This window comes from Nothobranchius furzeri, chromosome 16 (genome assembly GCF_043380555.1).
Source record: "Nothobranchius furzeri strain GRZ-AD chromosome 16, NfurGRZ-RIMD1, whole genome shotgun sequence".
Lineage (NCBI taxonomy): Eukaryota > Metazoa > Chordata > Actinopteri > Cyprinodontiformes > Nothobranchiidae > Nothobranchius > Nothobranchius furzeri.
Genome location: NC_091756.1, coordinates 39,018,368 through 39,043,551, shown reverse-complemented (window position 1 = coordinate 39,043,551; position 25,184 = coordinate 39,018,368). Strand labels below are relative to the sequence as shown.

General features: G+C 39.7%; 1 protein-coding gene across 1 annotated transcript in view; it reads left to right on the top strand.

The window, feature by feature from the left end:
• Nucleotides 1-25,184, top strand: part of kcnh4b (potassium voltage-gated channel, subfamily H (eag-related), member 4b) — an 80,328-nt gene that overhangs the window by 11,265 nt on the left and 43,879 nt on the right. Inside the window, exons 2-5 of the mRNA XM_015963078.3 lie at nt 999-1,232; nt 2,365-2,496; nt 2,730-2,857; nt 16,862-17,102. Of these exons, the coding sequence (XP_015818564.3) occupies nt 999-1,232; nt 2,365-2,496; nt 2,730-2,857; nt 16,862-17,102 (735 nt within the window). The remainder of the gene's footprint in view (nt 1-998; nt 1,233-2,364; nt 2,497-2,729; nt 2,858-16,861; nt 17,103-25,184) is intronic.

Sequence of the window (25,184 nt, the reverse complement as noted above, 5' to 3'; positions counted from 1 at the left end):
TTTTGCCTGCTCATTGCAGGGCATGTGCATGCGCATGCACACACACACACACACACACACACACACACACACACACACACACACACACACACACACACACACACACACACACACAGCCACACTGCTGATAGTTGAGAGTAAATTTTGTTCCCAGACAAAAACTTTGTCACCTAAAAGTTTCTTCACAAGAACAAAACAAAACTTTAAGCCTGGGGTATTCAGTTCCAAGCCTGGAGGGCCGGTATCCAGATCATTTTAGTTTTAACTGTTCCAACACACCTTATTTCATTCAGCAAGTGACCAACAGGCTTCTGCAGAGCCTGTTGCTGCACAGGTGATTCAACCACTGAATCAAGTGGGTTGGAGCAGAGAAATCACTAAAATGTGATGTATACCAGTCCTCCAGGATCAGAATTGAATACCCCGGCTCTAAACAGAACATGTAGAACAAATCTTTAAATGAGATTTTAGAAAGTAGAAGAAGAAGAATAGATTTTCCTAGTGCCTGCCAATCACAAGGCACTTCACAAAAACAATAACAATAAAAAAGATACAAAAACATTTAAAGAAATAGGAAAAAAATTACAAAGATAAAAATTTAGAATAAGCCAAGAACGTGAGTGACGTTCAGCGGAGCAGTTTGATGGATGGGTTATATGATCCTGTCAGTTAGATTGGGACATGATCAATGATTGGATGAGCTGTTTTCAGGATTGTGTATTAAAATTATTAAATTTTAACAAAACATTTAATTAATTGGTATTAGTGGTATGTGGCAAGCATTTAAAGCAAAATGGGGAAAATCTCTCATACTGCACCTTTAATTGCAGAATGTACCAGAAGTCAGCATACATATGTATCATACACATTTATATATGATGGATCAGTTTGCCACTGCTTTTCAGTGGCTTCCAAACTAATGGACTTGTAGTTAAATATTTCCAGTCAGTTTCCCTCCATCTCTAACGCCTCTTCACCTTCCCCTGTCTCCTCCACAGACAGTAACTTCCTGTTGGGTAATGCCCAGGGCCACCGTGGCTACCCCATTGTTTACTGCTCAGATGGTTTCTGTGAGCTGACAGGCTTCACCAGAACTGAAGTGATGCAGAAGCATTGCACCTGCCACTTCCTGTATGGGACTGACACCAGCGACCACGTGGCCCAACAGATAGAGAAGGCTCTGGAGGGCCGAGAGGAGTACCAGGCTGAGGTTCACTTTTACAAGAAGAATGGTGGGTGCTTTCAATAAAAGTTGAAGGTTTTAATCGAAATGTCAATTACAGCTCATTTGAAATATCATGAAGATTCTGGTTTTACTTAATGACCCACACTGTTCTGGGTTGTATTTATTTTTGCAGGGTCGCTCACTGATTTGATAATTTTTTTAACGAAGCATTTTAAGACGAAACCGAGCAGCGCTGTGGTTCTTTAGAGCTGATGCTTCTCTGATTATTTACACAAAACGATCAGATTTTACAGAACATTTTAATTCTAAGTAGCAACTCATCAGTATTGCAGGAAGGACTTCCACGTTGTGCACTGACATCCAGCTTTTATCCTAACACACATTTCTACAAGCAAATTTAACTCCATCCAGTTGACGTTTTTGCTAATCCTTCTGGAAGCCTTGAACATGTCATGCATGAGAGGAGAGCACACAGCAGCAGTGATAAAGCCTCAATGAGTTATGCACAGGATTATGTTCATTCAGAGACAAACCTGCATCCTCCAAGTGTGTTAACCAGTGGAGGTTAGCCAAATCTAAGCTGAAGCTAAGCACAAGCATCTTCAAGTTTTATGCTTCTGACATTGCACAGTTAGGGAATGTCACTGGGATGAAGAATGTAATTAAATGATTTGCTTGATTTAGAAAAACATGACAGATAAAGTAAAATATTAATACTGGAATTCAGAAAAACAGGCACTAGTGAGTCTCTAAAACATGAAGAACTCACACCACTACTGTCTCTGACCAGTAACATTTCCATCTTCAGTGTTTTTCTTCCCCTTTTCTTATATTTTTGCATAACACATACAAGCACATTGAGGACACTTTAGGAGTATGAAACATCTGTTATGTCTCGAACACTTCACTAATGAGCTAACTAGCCTGTGCTACTTGGATGGTTGGTGCTTCTTCACTTCCTGACTTGTTATACCAGCAATCTTGTAAGGAAGGCAGTTAAAGCTTCACTAACTAGTGATAAGGAATCCACATTTAAGAGATGAGTGAGTGAATTTTGTTTGTTTACTACATGTTTCTAATTTAAAGTGGCAGGATACTTCACAATGTGTACATTACATTAAAAACAGTTAAGTGAAAAATAAACTAAAATTGCATTTGTTATTCTGGTTTTGCTGTAGGAGTGGCCTTCTGGTGCCTCTTGGACATTGTCCCCATAAAGAATGAAAAGGGGGAAATGGTCCTCTTCCTCTTCTCATTCAAAGACATCACTGAAACCTACGGAAAGGACCCCCACAGCAGCAAGAGGGAAGGTAAAAAATAAAAATAAAAGCCACATCACGTTGACTTTAATCATCGTTTATGAGCAAACACTCAGCTTTCATTTTTTTCTCTGCAGTCCTGCTAATCACTGCAGTTCTGTTTTTAAAATTCATTTTTGCCGTAATACAGTTTGATAAAAACAAATGCATAACAGTAATTTGAGAAAATAAAAGGATCTCTTCAGGGGATTTACTTTTATTTGCCTGTTTTGTGTTACTTTCAGAAGATGAGAGGTGCAGGAGGAAGGGCAGGTCTCGCTTCAGTGAGGCCAGGAAACATGGACGCACCGTGTTGTACCAGCTGACCAGCCACTTCTCAAGAGGCGACAAAGGCGACGCCAGCCTGGATGAAGTAAGTACACTTTCATTTTTTAGCTGTTCTGAAACTAAGAAAGCATCACATTGATGCACACACAAAAGCACTTCCATGAGGGAATCCTGGCCGACCCAGCATCCTCGATTTAAAAACCATACTGTATAAACACATTTATTGATGATTATCAGCATTAATATATGAAAAGTTAAATCCATTGACACAACTTTAACCCTCCCACTGTCTTCATGGGTGACCCCGCCAAGAAAGCTGACCATTGAGCAGGGTTGATGCTCACTCCTCACCCCTGCCACGTGGACCTCAAGGGATAAACCATCAATCCTGCTCAATGGTCAACTTTCCTGGCAGGGTCACCCATGAAGACAGTGGGAGGGTTAAAGAAAAATAACCACATGTACCTTTCACTGCTTTCTTAATAAAAACAAGTTAATCTTGAAAATGCTGTTTAATGACTCATATTTGTCTGTTTTTGATTGGTTTCCTCCTAGAAAACATGCAGCTAAAGCCCTCATGAGGTTTGAACAAATACTTTTGAAAGTGAACAATCTTTTTTTTTATAAAGTAGGAACAAGCCTCTGATCCTGCTGTGCAGCATGTGGCTGATCTCCATTATAAAAACAGCCTTTTATTGCACACTGTTTTATTTTTTGCTGGCTTTAAACAGACAGACAGTGAGGGCATCGAGGTCACAGAGAAGCCTGATGCATCATCGTCCTCATTTTTGTGTGAAGCCACAACCTTAACGAAAACTATTTCTACGTTTTCAACCCGTTCTTGGCTCCTCCTCTGCCAAAATTCCTAATGTAGCGCACCGACGTAACCATGTGACAATTTAGTATGCTGGCTAATATATCTAACCCGGCTCCAGCTTTGCGTCCTGTTTAACTGCTTCATTGGGAATGTGTGATTTGTGCACACAGAGGGGTATGTGGAGAGCTACAATCAGAGGGCAGTATGATGGATTATGATACAATTATGAAGAACAGGATGTTCAAAACTATTGGATGAGATTTTACAGAAATTCTACATTTAAGGTGCAGTTAATATTATGATTTTTTAACCAAATATTTAATTAATTGGTTACCATCATTATGCTAAGAGCATTTCAAGCTATGAGGCAAGAAATGCTCCACAAAAACATTTCTAACTGCACCTTTTAACCTTCAAGTCCATGTAGGTTCCATTAATGGATCTTTAATTTGGCACAATATCCAATTGACTTCATTTTATTAGGATCCCCTTAACTTATGAGATTCCAAACCTATGAAGACTTTAGGTAAAATAAATAAATAAATAAAAAGAAACAGCAGCTTCTAATTTGATGCTTTGACCATGAATTGTGTTTTTGTAAGTGTTGCCACTTTAACCCAGAGGTGTAAAAACAGCTTAAAAACTAAGACCTTAATTATGGAGTACGTTAATATATGTGATTTACAGTTAAATTGACACAACTATATATATGTGTTTCTTTTCAGAGTGTAGAAGTTTTCCAGTTAACCCTCGGGCTTCACTTTAATTTTCATACAAAAGAGTCATTAGAGGACAAAAACATCTGCTTGTAAAAGTGGCAATAAAAAATGTATGCATTAATTTTTATTATTATTTTTTTTTGCTTTTTTTCATAGATCTGTTGAACAACTTCAACCCTGCTCAAACATTAAAAAATGTCAATCATTTTGAGGCTTTTAACCCTTGAAATGCCAGTTTGAATCCTCAAAGTCATTGCTGTAATTTATGAAAAAAATACAAAAACTGAGTTATTTTCTAAAAAAGAAATATTTTTTGCCTGAGGTGTTTAGTACAAATCAGTCTTGATTATGTTATGAAATGTCTAAAATGTTGAATTTTTTGCATTTATAGTTTTTACATAGCAGATTTAAAATTTCCTAGACACTCGAGCCATTAGAGGACTAAAACATCCACTTCTAAAACTGCTTTAATTTGTTTTTCTTTGTCTTTCGTGTGTCTGTCTCAAGAGATCGGTTTCATCAGCATGTCAACATAAGAGGAGTTTAAAGTTATACCTCTTAAGCAGTGACTTATTTTGCTTTCAAATAAAAAGGGATTTTTTTCTAGTCGTACAACAGTTTGAGATATCTCCTGCTGCCTTTTACTGATCAGCACCAGCCCTTCACTGTGCTGTCTCATCCCAAGAGGATTAAAGCGATTTAATAAAACCTAATAAAAACTGAGAACCTGTAAAACATGTGACTGATCATGATGGCAATTCAGAATGACAAATATAGGCTTGTGAGATTAATTTACCAGTTATGTGCCGTTAACTAAGCACATCTTCATTTTACCACTGAAATCAAATAGTCTAATCACATTTTACTTTAATGCCTTTCACATTTAAAAGACCCCTTGATGTTTAATGCAGTAAACGTGCACATTTTTCCCATTTTGTTGCAAAAGATCACTTTAGACAGTCAGTGGCTTCGTAGATTGACCTACATGTGCTACAACCACCCACCAGCTGCCCTAATTCACCATCTCGCCTAATTTCAGATCAGTGTTCATCATGGATGTGCAAAGCACACGTGTGTTTTTGTAGTACCTACACATTTGCTTTTCTACAGTAAGGAATGTATCACACACACTGAGGAGGGGTAGAGAAACACGCACGCTGCAAAACATCCACACACTCATGATGGGATAAACAATATTTATCATTCAGATTTCATGCCAGCACTCTCAGCATGACACGGTACTTTGCAGCCTGCTGATTTTCTTTCGCTCATCCTCCTCTGAAGTGTTTTATTCTGTCCATTTCACTTATAAAACAGATATGATTTTCGTCAAACTTGAATTCATACACTACCAGTTAAATTTCCTTAAATAAGGCAGTTGATTACATGTATGTTTAATTTAAAACCTCTGATTATCTGTAGCTTAGGGAGAAAGGGATCCCTGACAAGCCCCAACAGAGGGTGGCACCAACCTGCAGATTTGAGCTACATGTGCAGCTGTAAAAGGTACCCCAGCTTAATGAGTCCTCAATCTCCCCTCGCCAGACAGTCCGTTGGTATCCGTTCATCTCGGGAGACGATGGTGTAGCTTCTTGTGAGTCTAATGGCGGGACGGCACCTAACTGGATGGGGGCTGCCCAGCTTGAGACGGGCGGCAGCTGTCCAATGAGCCACGATGACCTCTCCCACCATCGAAAGGGACCCCTGGTGCTCGTTTCCCTCGCCAATCGGACGAGTGTAAAACCGGTATCTGTCTCCTCGTGTTGACTCATCATCCTGCGATGACGCTGGAGTGTCCTCTCCATCGGAGCTACAGAGCCTGGGAAGGGTTTTAATGAGGGCCAGCTGTTGCCCCAGCAACAGTCTTCCCTCTCCTCACAGCTGAATCCATGGGAAAGACCGAGTCAATGCAGCGTGGCTTCAGCTGCGCCGCAGGAGTTGCAGGTGATGATGATACAGGTCAAGCCGCCTTTGGGACTCCATTTTCTGCTGGGGTTTACTCCCTTAGCCTTCCCCATGAGAGAGTGTTCCGCAAAAAAAAAAAAAGTGTAGTGGAGTAGATGTACTGTAGTTTCCTGCATTCTAGTGCATTTTAACTTCCAATAATGATGATAAAAACTCCTGAAGGAGGTTGTGGGCTGAATTAGGATTTCATGAAAGCCTACCCAGCTGATGGATCTCCTTGACTCACCAGCTAACTACAAACCCTTTGTCAGACGCGTGCCGGTGAGTGAAGCGGAGGCAGGATCCACACGCGGGTGCAAAGGCAGGCAGGCAGACAAGCAGGAATGGTTTAAAGGCTTGAATACGAAACATGCTGACACAGAAACAATGATCCAACACGAGACACAAAACTGAAGGGGTTTAAATTCAAGAGGGCTGGGAGTTTGGGTGATTGGGAAACGAGAGGCAGGTGGGAGCAATTAACATGGACACATGACTAAACAGAACGGGGAGACAAGACAGGGTGTGACACCCTTCCAGAAACCTGCCCTATGGGGTCTTTTTGATTTTTGATAACTCCTTATGTGCTCTGTGTCTCTGGGGAGGAGCAGTTGGCAACAAAAAAAAAACATCTGTAACTTCAAGCACACCAAAGCTTCCTTCCGTCCAGTTTGTCTTTAGGTTAAATCTACCATAAATATTCTGTCATTGAACAAAAGAATAAAGTGTAAGAAGAACATCTACAGGGTGGAACAGCAAAACAAAGTTGTTTTATTTCTCTTTTATTCTCTCAGTCAGAGCTCACTGTCTCCTGTAAACTCTTTGTGAAGGACATTTGGAAATGTCCGTGGAAATTTGTTTCCATCTGTTTCCAACTACTGCTAAAACAAATCCAACAATATACATTTAGTTTTATTGAGCAGTAGGATTACAAAGTGAAGCAAATGTGAAATGATTCAAGAAGTTCATCTGTTCTATTATTTTCTTGTGTTTTTAATTAACTATAACCGCACCCCTTTCCGATTGTTGCCATCCTGTTTAATCCTTGTGTAATTATTGTTGGATGTTATGTCAACAATTTGGATTCTTAGCTCTGCAGCACCTTTCTTAGTTTTTCCTAAGTTTCATTAAAGCTCTCTTTGCTTTGAATCTGCCTACCTCCTGCTGCTCCTGTTTTAAACCCAACTCCACGTGACAGGAGAGAAATGTGTGTGTGTATACCTACCGTGTATGGAGACTTTGTTGTTAAGGGAAATTTCAAGTGGAGTTGATTTTATCTGTCATCTTCATATTTCCTGCTGGTGGTGGTTTTTCCTAGTTCTCTGCTGCTATGCCACTTTTTTTTCTCTCCATCTGTCATTCTCAACTCAACTCTGTTTCTGCCTCATGTGGCTTGTGCTCAACCAAAGATGTAAAGCCCCCCAAAAAAGTACCATGATAGGATGTAGGAATGTGCTTTTTAGGACCCATCAGAGAAACACTGTGACTTATTCATCATTACAGAAATCAGCGACTGTGGCAATCCACCATACGTTGTCTTCATTCAAAATAAAGGACTTAATTACCTCTATCTGCTCCTGTCTTAATGTCCAAATCATCCAAAGTTGATGCCAAAGCCGTTTCAAACGAGTTCCTGAGCCACCACCATTTTTGTAGTTTTTCTCCATTGCACCGGTGGTGCTAAGCCAACTCCATGGCCATTTCTCAATATGCGTACTTGTCTGAACTTGTGTACTGGCGTCCTTGTGAAACGTCATGAATGATGGTCCAAGAACTGTTCCAATTCTAAGTACGCATCATGGCAAGCTCGTTCAAAGCTCCCAGATGTGTTCTTGCTCCAGCCATTGTATCGAGGATGCATTGATGCATCCTTCTGTGGACTTGGGACAACAAAGTATGCCATAATGCATTGCGCTGCAAACGTTACACTCCTAATGTTAGAGGGGAAAACTCATACCTGTAGAGTTTTATATCAGAAATTCAAATCGTCTCCCCTCCCCCCTGTCACACCTGGTGTGGGTGTGATGCCTTGGTCTGCCTGAGTGTTCGTGGCTCCCGGGTCAGGGAGTTTAAGATTTTTGGCATCTGCCTGATCAATCCCGGTGGCGGCCTGGGGGGGTCTGGGTCCCTGGGCTCTGCTGGGTCCCCGGCGGGGGTGGTCGCCCCTGGGTCCCGGGTCGCTGGGTCCCGGACTCGGCCGGCTAGGGGGTGGGAGGCTGCGGGCAGGCCTGAGGACTTGCCGCTGATATCTCCCGGGGCTCTGCCGGCTGCTGGTTGTGGCCCCCCGGGGCGATCCTCTGTGCCTCTCGAGGGGGGCGGGGGCCTTTCTGGTTGCGGGCTCCTTGGGGTTCCTGTGTTCTGGGGCAGCGCCTGGATCTCTGGGACTTGGAGCTCCCCCCCGTCTCCTACGCGTCTTTGGGGGGCAGATCTGTGGTCCCTCACACTCTCTATTGGACGCTCCTATAGATAAACCTTACATAAACAAGCGCGTGTACACACACAGGTGCTCACATGGTGCTCTCATAAGTATGGGCTTGGGCACGTTCAACACATGTCTTAAGACTATGGTGGGCACTCAATGCACTGTGGTATATTATCGTGTGACTGTTTAGTTAAACAATGATTGATTATATATTTCTTCATCAAGTTGACGCAGTGATAGCTTGATTTTGTTATATTGGTGTTGTGTCCCATTTTTTTGTTATGTTTTGCTTTTTTCTCGTCTCATTTTGCAGGTCTAGAAGCAGACTCTTGTTCATTATTGTTTATTTTTGTTGAATCCCCCCCCCCCCCCACCTAACCCCCTCTCTCCCCACCTTTTCTCTTTTCCTTTCTCTTTCACCTCTGTCTCCGTGTCTGGTCGAAATTACAAAGCATTCAAAAACAATAACAATAAAGTTTTAAATATCAGGTGCGACATTAAAAGCAGACTCTTTGATGCTCCACCTGAGACATTAAAAGCAGATGCTCTGATGCTCCACCTGAGAGTAAAACTGTAAGGCTTGTTACCAGCATTCAGACATCAATTCTGCTTGCTTCACAGCCAGACAGGACACGTTAAAAAACAAAAAAAAAAAAAAAAAAAAAAAAAAAGAAATTCAAATAAAGAAATTTAAAGTTGTCTGTTATTGTAAATAATTGTGTGTAACCTGTAAAATTTGCTTCATGATCCCTCAACATGCGAATCAGCTATCCCTCAATCAAAATAAAAGCAGCCTTGCTTTGTTTGAATGAAAAATGAACTTTTTTCTTAATTTAGCAGCAGACAATGCTGATATTTTATAAATTTAGTTGAAAAGTGGACCAAATATTATACAAATAATATGTATTCATTGTTAATTTGTTTTTTTGAGGGACAAACTAGACTTTACTTTTTATGTTATGGTAAATGGTAAATGGCCTGTATTTGATATAGCGCCTTCTAGAGTTCTTGAAACCCCCCAAGGCACTTTACAACACAATCAGTCATTCACCCATTCACACACTGGTGGGGATGAGCTACGATGTAGCCACAGCTGCCCTGGGGCGCACTGACAGAGGAGAGGCTGCCGAGCACTGGCGCCACCGGTCCCTCCGACCACCACCAGCAGGCAATGTGGGTTAAGTGTCTTGCCCAAGGGCACAATGACAGCGACAGACTGAGCGGGCCTCGAACCTGCAACCTTCCGATTACGGGGCGAGCACTTAACTCCTGTGCCACCGTCGCGAGCGTGTACTTTAGTGGTTCCGTCAGAACCTTAGAATACGCTGCTTTTTCAGGGTAATGAGGCCGCAGGTAAGTTTTATTGTACAGACCCTGGTTTGGACTCCCTAATTAGAACTCGTTTTCTATTTTAAGGTGGAATGGAGATTGCCGTACTTGTTCTTCTGTGACAACACACTTTCCTTTTAATTTCCCGTTATTTAATGGTTTTAAAAACTAGGGCGAAAGTTTACTGGAGGCCATCCAGCTGACTATTATTTGGGTCCTATCAGGATTAATTTGCACCTCTGTCAGCATATGTGGGCGATGGTAAATAGAAAATGATTCCTGTTAGTTGATCAGGCTAACATGGATTTATCAATTAATCTAATTAATCCACCCTTTGAAATGGTTCCTTCCCACGCTAAACAGAAACTTTTTCACACGTGCAGAACAGAGCCTGTTTGAACCAACGAACCATTATGGTTTATAATCCTTAGGATGTCCCACTGCAGGAGGGAGGAGGAGAGACTAGCTCCCATTACCTAAGGTATCTTTTCTTAATCTGTCCCAACCTGAAACAAGTCCTGGAGCACAGGAACAAACAATTTAAGGTGGCTTACCTCTTGCTACCAGATCTGGTCGGGGCTCCCGCTCAAAGGCTAAAAAAGAGACCTTTAAGAATCGAGATCGAGGATTCTTTTTCCAAAAAGTTTATTTCAAAATTTAAAAATACAAAAAAGAGTAAATCTAAGATTAACAAATCCCCTTAGGAGGATGCTACTTCTAAAAAGCTTCCTGAGAATAACTGCTCTCTCTTCTTGCAACTGTCGCTGCTACTTCGTCGACTTGTGTCAACTCTAACTGTCACTCTCTCTCACTCCTCTCGTCGGAGGACGACTTCTACTCTCTTACTCTCTACCACCTTTTTAACTACTTCTAACTGCTCTTTATATATCATCCTAAAAACTGCCAAGCCAAACGTTTTCCATAGTGAGTCAATATATCAACCAGTCATGAGACAGCCAAACAATGTAATCATTTGTCAGTTACATATCTCAGTCAAACACAAGACAGCCAAACCCATATGATCGTTATATCTGTAAGCTGGTTTCGGTTTCACCCAAAGTCCAAAACTCCCCCACAGAGGACTTTCACATCCTGAGATGTCTCTTCAGTTGGCCTTCTTCTTTCCCACCTCCTGTGCTACTTCCTTTTCAGTTGGACCACTCCTCCTTATCACCTGCCTGATTCCACTCGCAGCAACAGGCTCTCGCTTATCTTTGTGCTCCTTATGACTTCGTTTATTACCCCCATTGTTTCTGGCCAGCGAGAGCTTGCAACAATGTCAGTTTGGTTTTTTTGACCGTAGCATCACACAACGCTTGTTGCCATGGCACAACGGAGTACGGTCCTGTTCCAAATGCTGTCCTCGTCCTCCGGTACTCAGGAAAATGGACTTTCTGGAGTCCTTGCCAAGAACATATTCAGATACACAAGGATGTACCTTGAGTTTCAGAAAATGGCCAATATCTCTGTACAAATAAAGAGCGGCATAATTGGCCTGGCCTAAACCTAGCTGAGCCAATGGCAGACCTGCTGAAGCTACAATGGAGCATGGCTGGACCAACCTGCAGTGCTAAATCTTTGTGCTACTGCTATGGTTGTTCTAGATTTCTAGGCAAAGAACTACAATTAGTATATTTTTATATTGTTTCAGTTAAAATGTGAGTCTGAATCATTCTTATTCTAACAGACAATCTGCTACAGGCATTGCTATGTTTTCTAAAACGAAAGAATCAATCAATATACGCCCACCAGGACCCTTTACTTTAATAGACTTTTGTCTTTCTATTTGTCTTCCTCAGTGTCTGAATTTCAGCTATTTCGGTTAGCTAACAATCTAGTCCTCCTCCTTCTCCTCCTCCACAGCCGTCCAGTCGTATCTATTCTGACTGGTTCTTTATTTGCAGATCACTGCTCTGTCAGGTGAGGAAGAGCTTGAATACACATAGACACAGTCAAAAGACCTTTGCACAAAACCGTTAACAGAAAGACAGAGACAGAAGTGCTTTAACATGCAGTCATTTTTGATGCTGAGCTACAAATACAAAGTGATCTGATTTGATTCCTGATGTGAAACATGTTCAACTTTTTCTTTTCTTTCTTTGATGGTTGCTGCAGTACAACTACTCTGAGATGCTATCTGTCTGCTATTGTTAATGTTGTCATCTAATGAGCTTGCAGCTCCTGTAATCAATCCAAGGCACATTGGTAAGCAGCTCCAGCTGAATGCGTGCTTGCTCACAGGCTTTTTTGCACTCAGAATTAAAACAGTGGTGTGCATAGGCATTTGAAGTTGTTGCACACATGCATGAATATGAAAACAGACGTTACAGCGGTTACTGTTTGCTGCTAAAGCCACATGGAATTTTGTTAGCCCTTCATGGATTGTGTGTCTATTAGGGGTTGTATGAACTAGTCAACTAGTCGACCTCTCTGCTCTGTAGTGACTTTTTATGCCTGTCATCGACTGCTGTCACGTGATAATGACCGGCAAGATGTAGTCCTCGGAAAAGACAGCAGGTGACGAGCTCCTGCGCGTCGGGAGGCAAGCGCTGTGCCAGAGCATCGGTACTGACACCCGCCGTAAAACGGACATTTAACCAAATTGTGACCTTTACCCTATTACAATTTAACCTTCCCCTCACCCCCCATCCTAACCTTAACCAGCTTGTGCATGCAAAGCTCTGATTGTTGACACGCTCCAGACATCTGCATCCTGGGTAAGGCCACAGTAACATTATCAAATTAGGTGTTGCCACCTCAAAAACAAATTTAACATGCAATCATTCATGTCGGCTCATATCCTTTTATGTTTTCTGTCTTTAATTTGTGCCTGATGCGTTTCGCTGCTGTGGAGCGGAGCGCATCACCTGTTTTGTCCTCCAGTGACGCACCTCACCGGTGCGGCCGGTGTGCACCCCGCTGTTTTTGCGGTCGGTAGATCTTTCAGAACTGCAGTTCAAAGGTAACTCATGAGGTGAATATATATGAACCCATGTAGTAGCCTAGTTTCTCTTTAGGATTGAGAGGAGATGCAGGAAGATAATAAACAGAGACGGACAGAAAAATAGTCAAATAAAAACAAGTTAGTTTTTGTACCTGGTGGTTGCAACAAACAGACACCATTGAAGGTCATCAGAAGTGAAGAACAGAAATTGAAATAATTATTTTAATGTTTATAGCAGCAGGATCTCTGAGAGGCTGCAGGCACATCAGTGAGCTTGCGGCCGCTGCACGGGGGGGGGGCTGAAGCAGAAACTACCGTTGTTAAAAGAAATGTGTTTAACTTTGGAAATGTGGGCGCAATTTCAATTGTCAAAAAAAACTCCGGCGAACCAACCGACCCCCGCGCCGCTTCAGGTGTATGACGTCATCAATGACTAGTCAAAGTCGACACGATTTTCATTACTTGTCAGTCGACTTTAAAAAAAATAAGTCATGCAGCCCCTAGTGTCTATATCAATGACGTCTAAAGCTTATTGGGAGGTGAAGTTGGAACCGTTATCTCTAGGACTCTGGTTCTTGAAGAGCAGCTGATGTTTTGTCATACAAGTCTCCATCCAGTTATGGCTTTTCCACTGCTGTGATTGGATGGTCAGGGTCAGGGTTAAAAGTGTATTTTGGTCTCTGGTGTAAGATATTTAAAAATAATGAAACATTTTCATTCATTTGGCCACAATTCTTCTATAACCCTGAAAACACAAAAAACTGGGAACATTATGTGACAAATCTCTTGGTGATTGGACTGTACCAAAGTCCAGCGGTTGTATGAGGTTTTTGATATGCTGGCAGTAATACAGAGCGCACCTCTCTACCTGTCTGGCCTAGTGGTTCTGATCTGTCACCGGTTCCAACTACGGTCTGCAGAGCAGCATCTCTGAACCACAACACGTTGAACCTGGACGCAGATGGGAACAGGAAACTGAAATGGACAGGAGTGAGTGGAAACACCTTTCCTGGTCTGATGAGTCTGGATTTCAGCTGCAAATTTCAGGTGGTTGGGTTAGAATTTTGTGTTACCAACATGAAGAAATGGATCCATCTTGCCTTGCATCAATGCTTCTGGCTGCTTCTGGTGGTGTAATGTTTGGACTTTGGACTCCCTCCTGTTTCAGGATCTACAAGTGAGCCAGTGGAGTGGTGAGCAGAAGATAGCAGGATTTTGAGTCTTATTTCCTGGTATTTGGACATCACTCCTCTGATTGGCTAACAGCAGCACAACTCTACCTCTGGCCCAGTTTACATTGCAACGTTGATGTTTTATCTCCACAAATAACACGAGTCTGAAGGAGTTCTGCCATGTAGTGGAGTTGCTAATGCTAAGTTAGCTTCTATTTGCCGAGAGGAGCACTACTCTCTACTGAATGCTACAAAAGCATCCTTCCCCATCATGAGCCAAGACGAGTGAGCCCATGCATGTTAAATGTTCAATCTGACGTGCAATTGTCAAGGCTTTTCTAATTCCAGTGTTTCCCCGTCTATTTTTTGTTGGTGACTGATTCAGAAAATAGGTAGTGGAAGACTATTTTCACATTTAGTCTACATGTGAAATTCAGAGTGACCGACTGTATTTCAAAAGTAACAAGTAAAAAATGGTTCTCAGTGAACTTAGCCTTTAAAACAGTTCTGAAGCCAAAAGGCGATCCATCCTGGTACTAATAAGGTGAACCACTGAGCCACCTGAGACCTAAGCACTAATGACATTTGGATGGCTGGAGTTCAGCCGTGTATGAAATGATTAAGCCCCTTTAATGGCAATACGTTTCCTCCTCACTGGCCACAGTTTTGTCTCCGTTCATTTATATTGTTACTGCAGAGTCATTTAAAAGGATGATGACTGTCTATGGGTGACTGTCGTGAAGAGATTATCAGCAGCATTGCCACATATTTTTCACCTGAGTTGCTGCCCCAGTGAATAATCAGCGGTTATCGCACAAAAGAGCATGCTGACATTTTTGTTGTGTGTTTGTGCAAATCTGGCAGCTAGTGTCCATGTGATCATCATCTACGTTCACTAGAACCCACCTCGTGACCGGCTGGTTATCAGGTTGTTTATTTATGCAGCTTATTTTATGTGTTTTTTGTATAAATAACACATTAAGGTTCAGACTTCTGCTGTCTTCAGTGGAAATATTAACAGTTCATTTGTGTGGTTCTACATGTCACCTCATGAGTCCCAAACTGGCTGGTTCAGACCCAAATACAGCTTCACTGTGACCTACACTGGGTCTTAAAATTTTACATGGTACTACACAAATTTCTTGTATTTATTCCAGTTTTTCTTGAGCAGCATAACTTTCCTTGTCTTTATGACAGACGTTACAGTAGAGCTACTGCCTTAAATTAATAGCAGAACTCCTAAATATATCAATCAATCAATCAAAACTTTATTAATCCCAGAGGGAAATTAGAGTTTCAGTACACACAATTCAGAGATCAAACATACATGGGCAAGACACATGACAAGAATTGGTGACTGTGGTCCTTCGCAACACGAGTCGCGCTACCAATCATAACCAATCTATTTCCTTCTACCTAAACACACACACACACACACACACACACACACACACACACACACACACACACACACCTGCAAAAGCAATACCATAAATGAGTCAAGTATTATCAGCATACTTTTCACTAGAATGAAATATCCTGACAGGAAAAAAAAAGGGTTTTAATCTAGACTAGGCAAACTTTTCTGGTTTCTTCTTCGCATAGGAATTTTACTTCAAGTTAGCTTTATATTTGCAGACTGTAGCAATTCTTAAAAGCTGTCATTAGCAATGCTGCAAACATAAAACTCTCAAAAACTCTTACAGCAGAGGTACAAAGATAAATAATCTGTGGCAAAAATAGGGAATTACCCAACCTAAAAAACTGTATCCACAAAACTATTTTATTTCACCCTTGAACATGTCTTGATTTAAATAGCAAATGTCAAAGGTACACAAAATACATTTTTTTCTCAGATATATTTTCAGATATAGTAAAATATGAAACCACAAAGTCACCAGGAAAAGAATAAGGAACTATCTTGTAATATGAATTTCTAAAACTACTACTTCCATAGATTTCAATTTAAAAACAAGCTTGTAAAATCAAAAAGAAAGAAAAATCTCTTATTAGTTGCCTGAAAAATTCTATTTGTAGCCTATTAAACAAACTAAATATGAAAAAAAATTATTGAACAACAATGTAATCATATATCCTAAAGGTTTGCACTTTTCTTTCTCCAGGTGTCAAAATGAACAAAAAACACTACTTATTATTCTAGTGCAATCAAAGGGTATCTTAAGAGGAGCTCAAGTGTCCGAGTGTGCCTGAATGCAACACTTGTTGCACCGTTTTAATTGTGCAACAGTCGGGGGAGGGTCCCAAAGGCCATCCTGGAGTAGCTATGGAGAAAGTGTGAATGCAGTTGGAAGGGACATTTTGTTGGTGTTTTAAGTCTGTGACTAAGTTTAAGGGGCATTATTACAACGGGCAAAATGGCAAACGTTAAAAAAGAGCTTGAATACATTGTTAAAAGTTGAAGACGTTTATTATTAAAACCTATCTGTTAGACACCTCACCAAATAAATACAACCAGACAGCCAATAACCACTGTAGTGATTCACCAAGCAGGAAATATTTGCTCCAACAGGTGCAGCCACAATCAACGTTATGCAGACTGTCGCACCACCACAGATGGGCATCATAACCAATATAAATAATATGATCTATAGTTAATTAAGATATATCATATATATATATGAATGTCAAAAAAATTATCCCGGGTTTGATTAAGAAACTTCAGATCATTAAAGCACATTTGTTTTGTCTTCATTCAGATGAAACACTCCTGTTGTCTTACAGAACATGATTGACAAGAATTCAGTCCCAGAATACAAGGTGGCAGAAGTGAAGAAGTCATGCTTCATCCTGCTCCACTACAGCATATCAAAGACTCTGTGGGATTGGCTCATTCTACTGGCAACCTTCTACGTGGCTGTCACGGTGCCCTACAATGTCAGCTTCTGGCCACATGAAGACTCCTTCACAGCTGCGCGCTCCACCATCGTCAGTGACATCCTAGTGGAAGTGTTATTTATCATAGGTAAGTGTTGAAGAAGGTTAAATGGGGATCTTTAACTTTTAGGTCTTTCTAAGTGTTTAGTTCATCACAGTAATATCAGTCATATTACCTTGTTTTTATTTAATTAATGAACAAACATCTCTTTGAATATTGATAGATGGCATGAGAGACGAGGTTCACATAATGTAATTTTAACCCTCCCACTGTCGCCATGGGTGACCCCGCCAGGAAAGTTGACCATTGAGCAGGATTGATGGTTTATCCCTTGAGGTCCATGTGGCAGGGGTGAGGTGGTGCTCACTCCTCACCCCTGCCACATGGACCCAAGGGATAAACCATCACTCCTGCTCAATGGTCAACTTTCCTGGCGGGGTCACCCATGGCGACAGTGGGAGGGTTGAATAGAAGGTAGTGCTTGTTATCTGCTTGTCACTGTCAGACTTTTCAGGGAAATCAGCTCTTTAACAGATATGAGCTCTTCTAAATTCTCTGTCATTGCATGACCAACCTGAGCATTTGCATTTATGCATGTGAGCCTTTTTTTTTACTCAACATGTGAATATTTCTAAATTTATAATATTAGCCCTCTGACTGGTCTAAAACAGACAGGGCGTGATTATGAAGGTTCAGGACAACTGGGCTGTCATCAGCAGTAACCGTGAGTCTAAACAAAAGTTAAACAAAGATCTGTGACTCAAAACAGGAGTCCTGTGTAATACACCGCCCAGCCATAATAAAGTTGCCACCATAAAAAGGGTTACACACTCTAATATTTCATTGGACTGCCTTTAGCTTTGATTACAGCACACATTCATTGTGACGTTGTTTCGATGAGCTTCTGCATTGTCACAAGATTTACAGTATTTCCATCCTGTGTTGCATTAATGTTTCACCAAGATCTTGCATTGATGATGGTAGTGTCTGACCGCTGCACAAAGCCTTCTCCAGCACATCCCAAAGATTCTCAATGGGTTTAATGTCTGGACTCTGTGGTGGCCAATCCATGTGTGAAAATGATGTCTCATGCTCCCTGAACCACTCTTTCACTGCATGAGCCTGTTGAATCCTGGCATTGTTATCTTGGAATATGTTGGCGCCATCAGGGAAGATGGAGTAACCTGGTCCTTCAGTATATTCAGGTAGTCAGCTGACCTCATTCTTGGAGCACATCCTGTTGCTGAACCTAGACCTGACCAACTGCAGCAACCCCAGATCATAGCACTGCCCCCACAGGCTTGTACAGTAGGCACTAGGCATGATGGGTGCATCACTTCATCTGCCTCTCTTCTTACCCTGATGCACCCATCACTCTGGAACAGGCTCCATCTGGACTCATCAGACCACTTTTTAATAATGCGTTGGACAGTTCTTAACCCAGTTTTAGTTGTTTCTGCATCTCCTTTGATGCTTTCTTTTCTTGATGCACGCCAACGATCTGACCCTTCTCAAACAGACTAACATATTTACCACGACCACCAGATGTGTCTTTTCACATGATTGTTGAAGAAATGAGAAACAACTCATTACACCAGTTGAGGTTAAATAACTTGTTGCCAGCTGAAAGATGATCGCCCATGCAGTAATTATCCAATAGGAGACTTGCACCTATTTATTCAGTTAAATCCAGGTGGCAATTTTTTAGGGTGCTGGGCTGTGTATGTCCTGTACAAAACCAGAGCAGACACAAAACTGTGCAAACAGACCCATGGTCCAATCAGCAGAGACACAGTCAAACAAGTCATGATAGGTTCAGAACATGTCCCAGCTAACAGGGAACGTTCCCATAACTTTCGCTAACATTCTTTAAAAGTTTTTTTAATGTTAGTACATAACGTTGTTAAAGTAATGTTTTCAAAATGTTCTTTGAACGTTATTAATGTTGCTGTAACGTTGACAGAAAATGTTCTTAGAAGATTGTTATAAGAACGTTGTAACAACATTATTTCTGCATGATGAAAGTTCTCATAACGGTGATAGGAAACGTTTTTATAACAACGTTCTTTGAACGTGTATATAATGTTTTTGTGATTGATCAAAGTTCTCAAAATGCTGAAAGAAAACATTCCTAGAACCATGTTCTTGTAACGTCTTTACAATGTTATTTATGGTTGATGAAAGTTCTAACAATGTTTGTAAGACAACATTCTTTGAACCACATTATTGGAACGTCGTAACAACGTTATTCATGACTGATGAAAGTTCTAACAATGTTTGTAAGAAAACATTCTTTGAACCACATTATTGGAACGTCGTAACAACGTTATTCATGACTGATGAAAGTTCTCATTATGTTGTTTGAAAACATTCATAGAACCTTATACTCGGAACGTTTTCACAACATTATCTGTGATAGATGAAAGTTCTCACAATGTTGCTGGAAAACATTCTTAGAACCACGTTCTTATAATGTATTTACAACGTTATTCATGATTGATGAAAGTTCTCATAATGTTGATAGAGAACATTTTTAGAACCACATTCTCGGAACATGGTAACAACGTTATTTATGACTGATTAAAGTTCTCTTAGTGTTGTTAGAAAGCATTCTTAGAACCACGTTCTTATAATGTCTTTACAACGTTATTCATGATTGACGAAAGTTCTAATAATGTTGATAGAGAACATTTTTAGAACCAGGTTCTCGGAACATGGTAAAAACGTTATTTATGATTGATTAAAGTTCTCTTAGTGTTGTTAGAAAACATTCTTAGAACCACGTTCTTATAATGTCTGTACAATGTTATTCATGATTGATGAAAGTTCTCATAACTTTGTTAGAGAACATTTTTAGAACAAGATTCTCGGAACATGGTAACAACGTTATTTATGATTGATGAAAGTTCTCTTAGTGTTGTTAGAAAACATTCTTAGAACCACGTTCTTATAATGTATTTACAACGTTATTCATGATTGACGAAAGTTCTAATAATGTTGATAGAGAACATTTTTAGAACCACATTCTCGGAACAAGGTAACAACGTTATTTATGATTGATTAAAGTTCTCTTAGTGTTGTTAGAAAACATTCTTAGAACCACGTTCTTATAATGTCTGTACAACGTTATTCATGATTGATGAAAGTTCTCATAACGTTGTTAGAGAACATTTTTAGAACAAGATTCTCGGAACATGGTAACAACGTTATTTATGATTGATGAAAGTTCTCTTAGTGTTGTTAGAAAACATTCTTAGAACCACGTTCTTATAATGTATTTACAACATTATTCATCATTGACGAAAGTTCTAATAATGTTGATAGAGAACAATTTTAGAACCACATTCTCGGAACATGGTAACAACGTTATTTATGATTGATTAAAGTTCTCTTAGTGTTGTTAGAAAACATTCTTAGAACCACGTTCTTATAATGTCTGTACAACGTTATTCATGATTGATGAAAGTTCTCATAATGTTGATAGAGAACATTTTTAGAACCACATTCTCGGAACATGGTAAAAACGTTATTTATGATTGATTAAAGTTCTCTTAGTGTTGTTAGAAAACATTCTTAGAACCACGTTCTTATAATGTCTGTACAACGTTATTCATGATTGATGAAAGTTCTCATAACGTTGTTAGAGAACATTTTTAGAACAAGATTCTCGGAACATGGTAACAACGTTATTTATGATTGATGAAAGTTCTCTTAGTGTTGTTAGAAAACATTCTTAGAACCACGTTCTTATAATGTATTTACAACGTTATTCATGATTGACGAAAGTTATAATAATGTTGATAGAGAACATTTTTAGAACCACATTCTCGGAACATGGTAACAACGTTATTTATGATTGATTAAAGTTCTCTTAGTGTTGTTAGAAAACATTCTTAGAACCACGTTCTTATAATGTCTGTACAACGTTATTCATGATTGATGAAAGTTCTCATAACGTTGTTAGAGAATATTTTTAGAACAGGATTCTCGGAACATGGTAACAACGTTATTTATGATTGCTGAAAGTTCTCTTAGTGTTGTTAGAAAACATTCTTAGAACCACGTTCTTATAATGTATTTACAACGTTATTCATGATTGACGAAAGTTCTAATAATGTTGATAGAGAACAATTTTAGAACCACATTCTCGGAACATGGTAACAACGTTATTTATGATTGATTAAAGTTCTCTTAGTGTTGTTAGAAAACATTCTTAGAACCACGTTCTTATAATGTCTGTACAACGTTATTCATGATTGATGAAAGTTCTCATAATGTTGATAGAGAACATTTTTAGAACCACATTCTCGGAACATGGTAAAAACGTTATTTATGATTGATTAAAGTTCTCTTAGTGTTGTTAGAAAACATTCTTAGAACCACGTTCTTATAATGTCTGTACAACGTTATTCATGATTGATGAAAGTTGTCATAACGTTGTTAGAGAACATTTTTAGAACAAGATTCTCGGAACATGGTAACAACGTTATTTATGATTGATGAAAGTTCTCTTAGTGTTGTTAGAAAACATTCTTAGAACCACGTTCTTATAATGTATTTGCAACGTTATTCATGATTGACGAAAGTTCTAATAATGTTGATAGACAACATTTTTAGAACCACATTCTCGGAACATAGTAACAACGTTATTTATGATATATTAAAGTTCTCTTAGTGTTGTTAGAAAACATTCTTAGAACCACGTTCTTATAATGTCTGTACAACGTTATTCATGATTGATGAAAGTTCTCATAACGTTGTTAGAGAACATTTTAAGAACCACTTTCTCGGAACATGGGAACAACGTTATTTATGACTGATGAAAGTTCTCTTAGTGTTGCTAGAAAACATTCTTAGAACCACGTTCTTATAATGTCTGTACAACGTTATTCATGATTGATGAAAGTTCTCATAACGTTGTTAGAGAACATTTTAAGAACCACTTTCTCGGAACATGGGAACAACGCTATTTATGACTGATGAAAGTTCTCTTAGTGTTGCTAGAAAACATTCTTAGAACCAGGTTCTTATAATGTCTTTATAACGTTTTTCATGATTGATGAAAGTTCTCATAACGTTGTTAGAGAACATATTTAGAACCAGATTCTCGGAACATGGTAACAACGTTATTTATGATTGATTAAAGTTCTCTTAGTGTTGTTAGAAAACATTCTTAGAACCACATTCTTATAATGTCTGTACAACGTTATTCATGATTGATGAAAGTTGTCATAACGTTGTTAGAGAACATTTGTAGAACCAGACTCTTGAAACCTGGTAACAACGTTATTTATGACTGATGAAAGTTCTCTTAGTGTTGTTAGAAAACATTTTTAGAACCACGTTCTTATAATGTCTTTACAACGTTATTCATGATTGAAGAAAGTTCTAATAATGTTGATAGAGAACATTTTTAGAACCACATTCTCAGAACATGGTAACAACGTTATTTATGATTAATTAAAGTTCTCTTAGTGTTGCTAGAAAACATTCTTAGAACCACGTTCTTATAATGTCTTTACAACGTTATTCATGATTGATGAAAGTTCTCATAACGTTGTTAGAGAACATATTTAGAACCAGATTCTCGGAACATGGTAACAACGTTATTTATGATTGATTAAAGTTCTCTTAGTGTTGTTAGAAAACATTCTTAGAACCACATACTTATAATGTCTGTACAACCTTATTATTGATTGATGAAAGTTCTCATTACGTTGTTAGAAAACATTTTTAGAACCAGATTCTCGGAACATGGTAACAACGTTATTTATGACTGAGGAAAGTTCTCTTAGTGTTGTTAGAAAACATTTTTAGAACCACGTTCTTATAATGTCTTTACAACGTTATTCATGATTGACGAAAGTTCTAATAATGTTGATAGAGAACATTTTTAGAACCAGATTCTCGGAACATGGTAAAAACGTTATTTATGATTGATTAAAGTTCTCTTAGTGTTGTTAGAAAACATTCTTAGAACCACGTTCTTATAATGTCTGTACAACGTTATTCATGATTGATGAAAGTTCTCATAACGTTGTTAGAGAACATTTTTAGAACCAGATTCTCGGAACATGGTAAGAACTTTATTTATGATTGATTAAAGTTCTCTTAGTGTTGTTAGAAAACATTCTTAGAACCACATTCTTATAATGTCTGTACAACGTTATTCATGATTGATGAAAGTTCTCATAACGTTGTTAGAGAACATTTTTAGAACCACATTCTCGGAACATGGTAACAACGTTATTTATAATTGATTAAAGTTATATTAGTGTTGTTAGAAAACATTCTTAGAACCACTTTCTTATAATGTCTGTACAACGTTAATCATGATTGATGAAAGTTCTCATAACGTTGTTAGAGAACATTTTTAGAACCACATTCTCGGAACATGGTAACAACGTTATTTATGATTGATTAAAGTTCTCTTAGTGTTGTTATATATATATATATATATATATATATATATATATATATATATATATATATAATATATTATATATATATATCTATATATATCTATATATAGATATATATATATATATATATATTTGGAACTTTTTATTTTTGAATTAGAACGACAACATTTACATGGAGATGCATTTGAGTTTCTTCTTCCCCTCTCCAGGGCAGTGTTTCCCTGAACAAAGTTCGAATTTCCTTGTGGCCATAAGATCTATCCAACTTAACCAAATCACCAATCAGTACATATAGTTCTGACAAGCTTTCTCTGTATTCATCTTATCTGCTCTCTAATACATTCTACATTTTACTTTGATCTAGCTAAATAACTCACCCAAAAGACAAAAATACATTAAAAAATTTATAATAATAATTTTCACATGAGAGTACTATCTTTCTAACATTTGTTTTATTGGTTCCCACATTTTTTCTAATTTCACTAGTCCCAGTCATAGTCTTGCATTAATTTGTTCCATTTTGTAGACCTGTCTAACTCTCTCTCTCCACTGTGCCACCCTTGGGGGTTCTGTGTCCAGCCATAAAACCTTAATTTACTTCTTGGCAGTCATAAGCAGAATTCTGATTATGTATGTCTCCATTATGTGTGTAAGAATTTTGGTATAGCATTCCCAGTACAAACCATTTTAACTTAAATTGTAATTTCACCTTCAAGGTTCTTTCAATTTCTCCCTAACACCTTCCCAGAATGGTATGAATTTAGGGCAGAACAAAAGTATATGTGAAAAGTCTCCCACTAGCCCGCATTTTCTCCAGCATAAATTTTAAACGTCGTCGTCGTCGTCTTCCTCCGCTTATCCGGGTCCGGGTCGCGGGGGCAGCATCCCAACTAGGGAGCTCCAGGCCGTCCTCTCCCCGGCCTTGTCCACCAGCTCCTCCGGCAGGACCCCAAGGCGTTCCCGGACCAGATTGGAGATGTAACCTCTCCAACGTGTCCTGGGTCGACCCGGGGGCCTTCTGCCGGCAGGACATGCCCGAAACACCTCCCCGGGGAGGCGTCCAGGAGGCATCCTGACCAGATGCCCAAACCACCTCAACTGGCTCCTTTCGATCCGGAGGAGCAGCGGTTCTACTCCAAGTCCCTCCCGAATGTCCGAGCTCCTCACCCTATCTCTAAGGCTGAGCCCGGCCACCCTACGGAGGAAACTCATTTCGGCCGCTTGTATCCGCGATCTTGTTCTTTCGGTCATTACCCAAAGCTCATGACCATAGGTGAGGATTGGGACGTAGATCGACCGGTAAATCGAGAGCCTGGCTTTCTGGCTCAGCTACCTCTTCCCCACGACAGATCGGCTCAGCGTCCGCATCACTGCAGACGCCAAACCAATCCGCCTGTCGATCTCCCGATCCCTCCTACCCTCACTCGTGAACAAGACCCCGAGATACTTAAACTCCTCCACTTGAGGTAGGACCTCTCCCCCGACCCGGAGTTGGCAAGCCACCCTTTCCCGGTCGAGAACCATGGTCTCAGATTGGGAGGTGCTGATCTTCATCCCAGCCGCTTCACACTCGGCCGCGAACCTACCCAGCAAGAGCTGAAGGTCAGAGCTGGATGAAGCTAGGAGGACCACATCATCCGCAAAAAGCAGAGACGAGATTCTCCTGCCACCAAACTCGACACACTCCACACCACGGCTGCGTCTAGAAATTCTGTCCATAAAAGTGATGAACAGAACCGGTGACAAA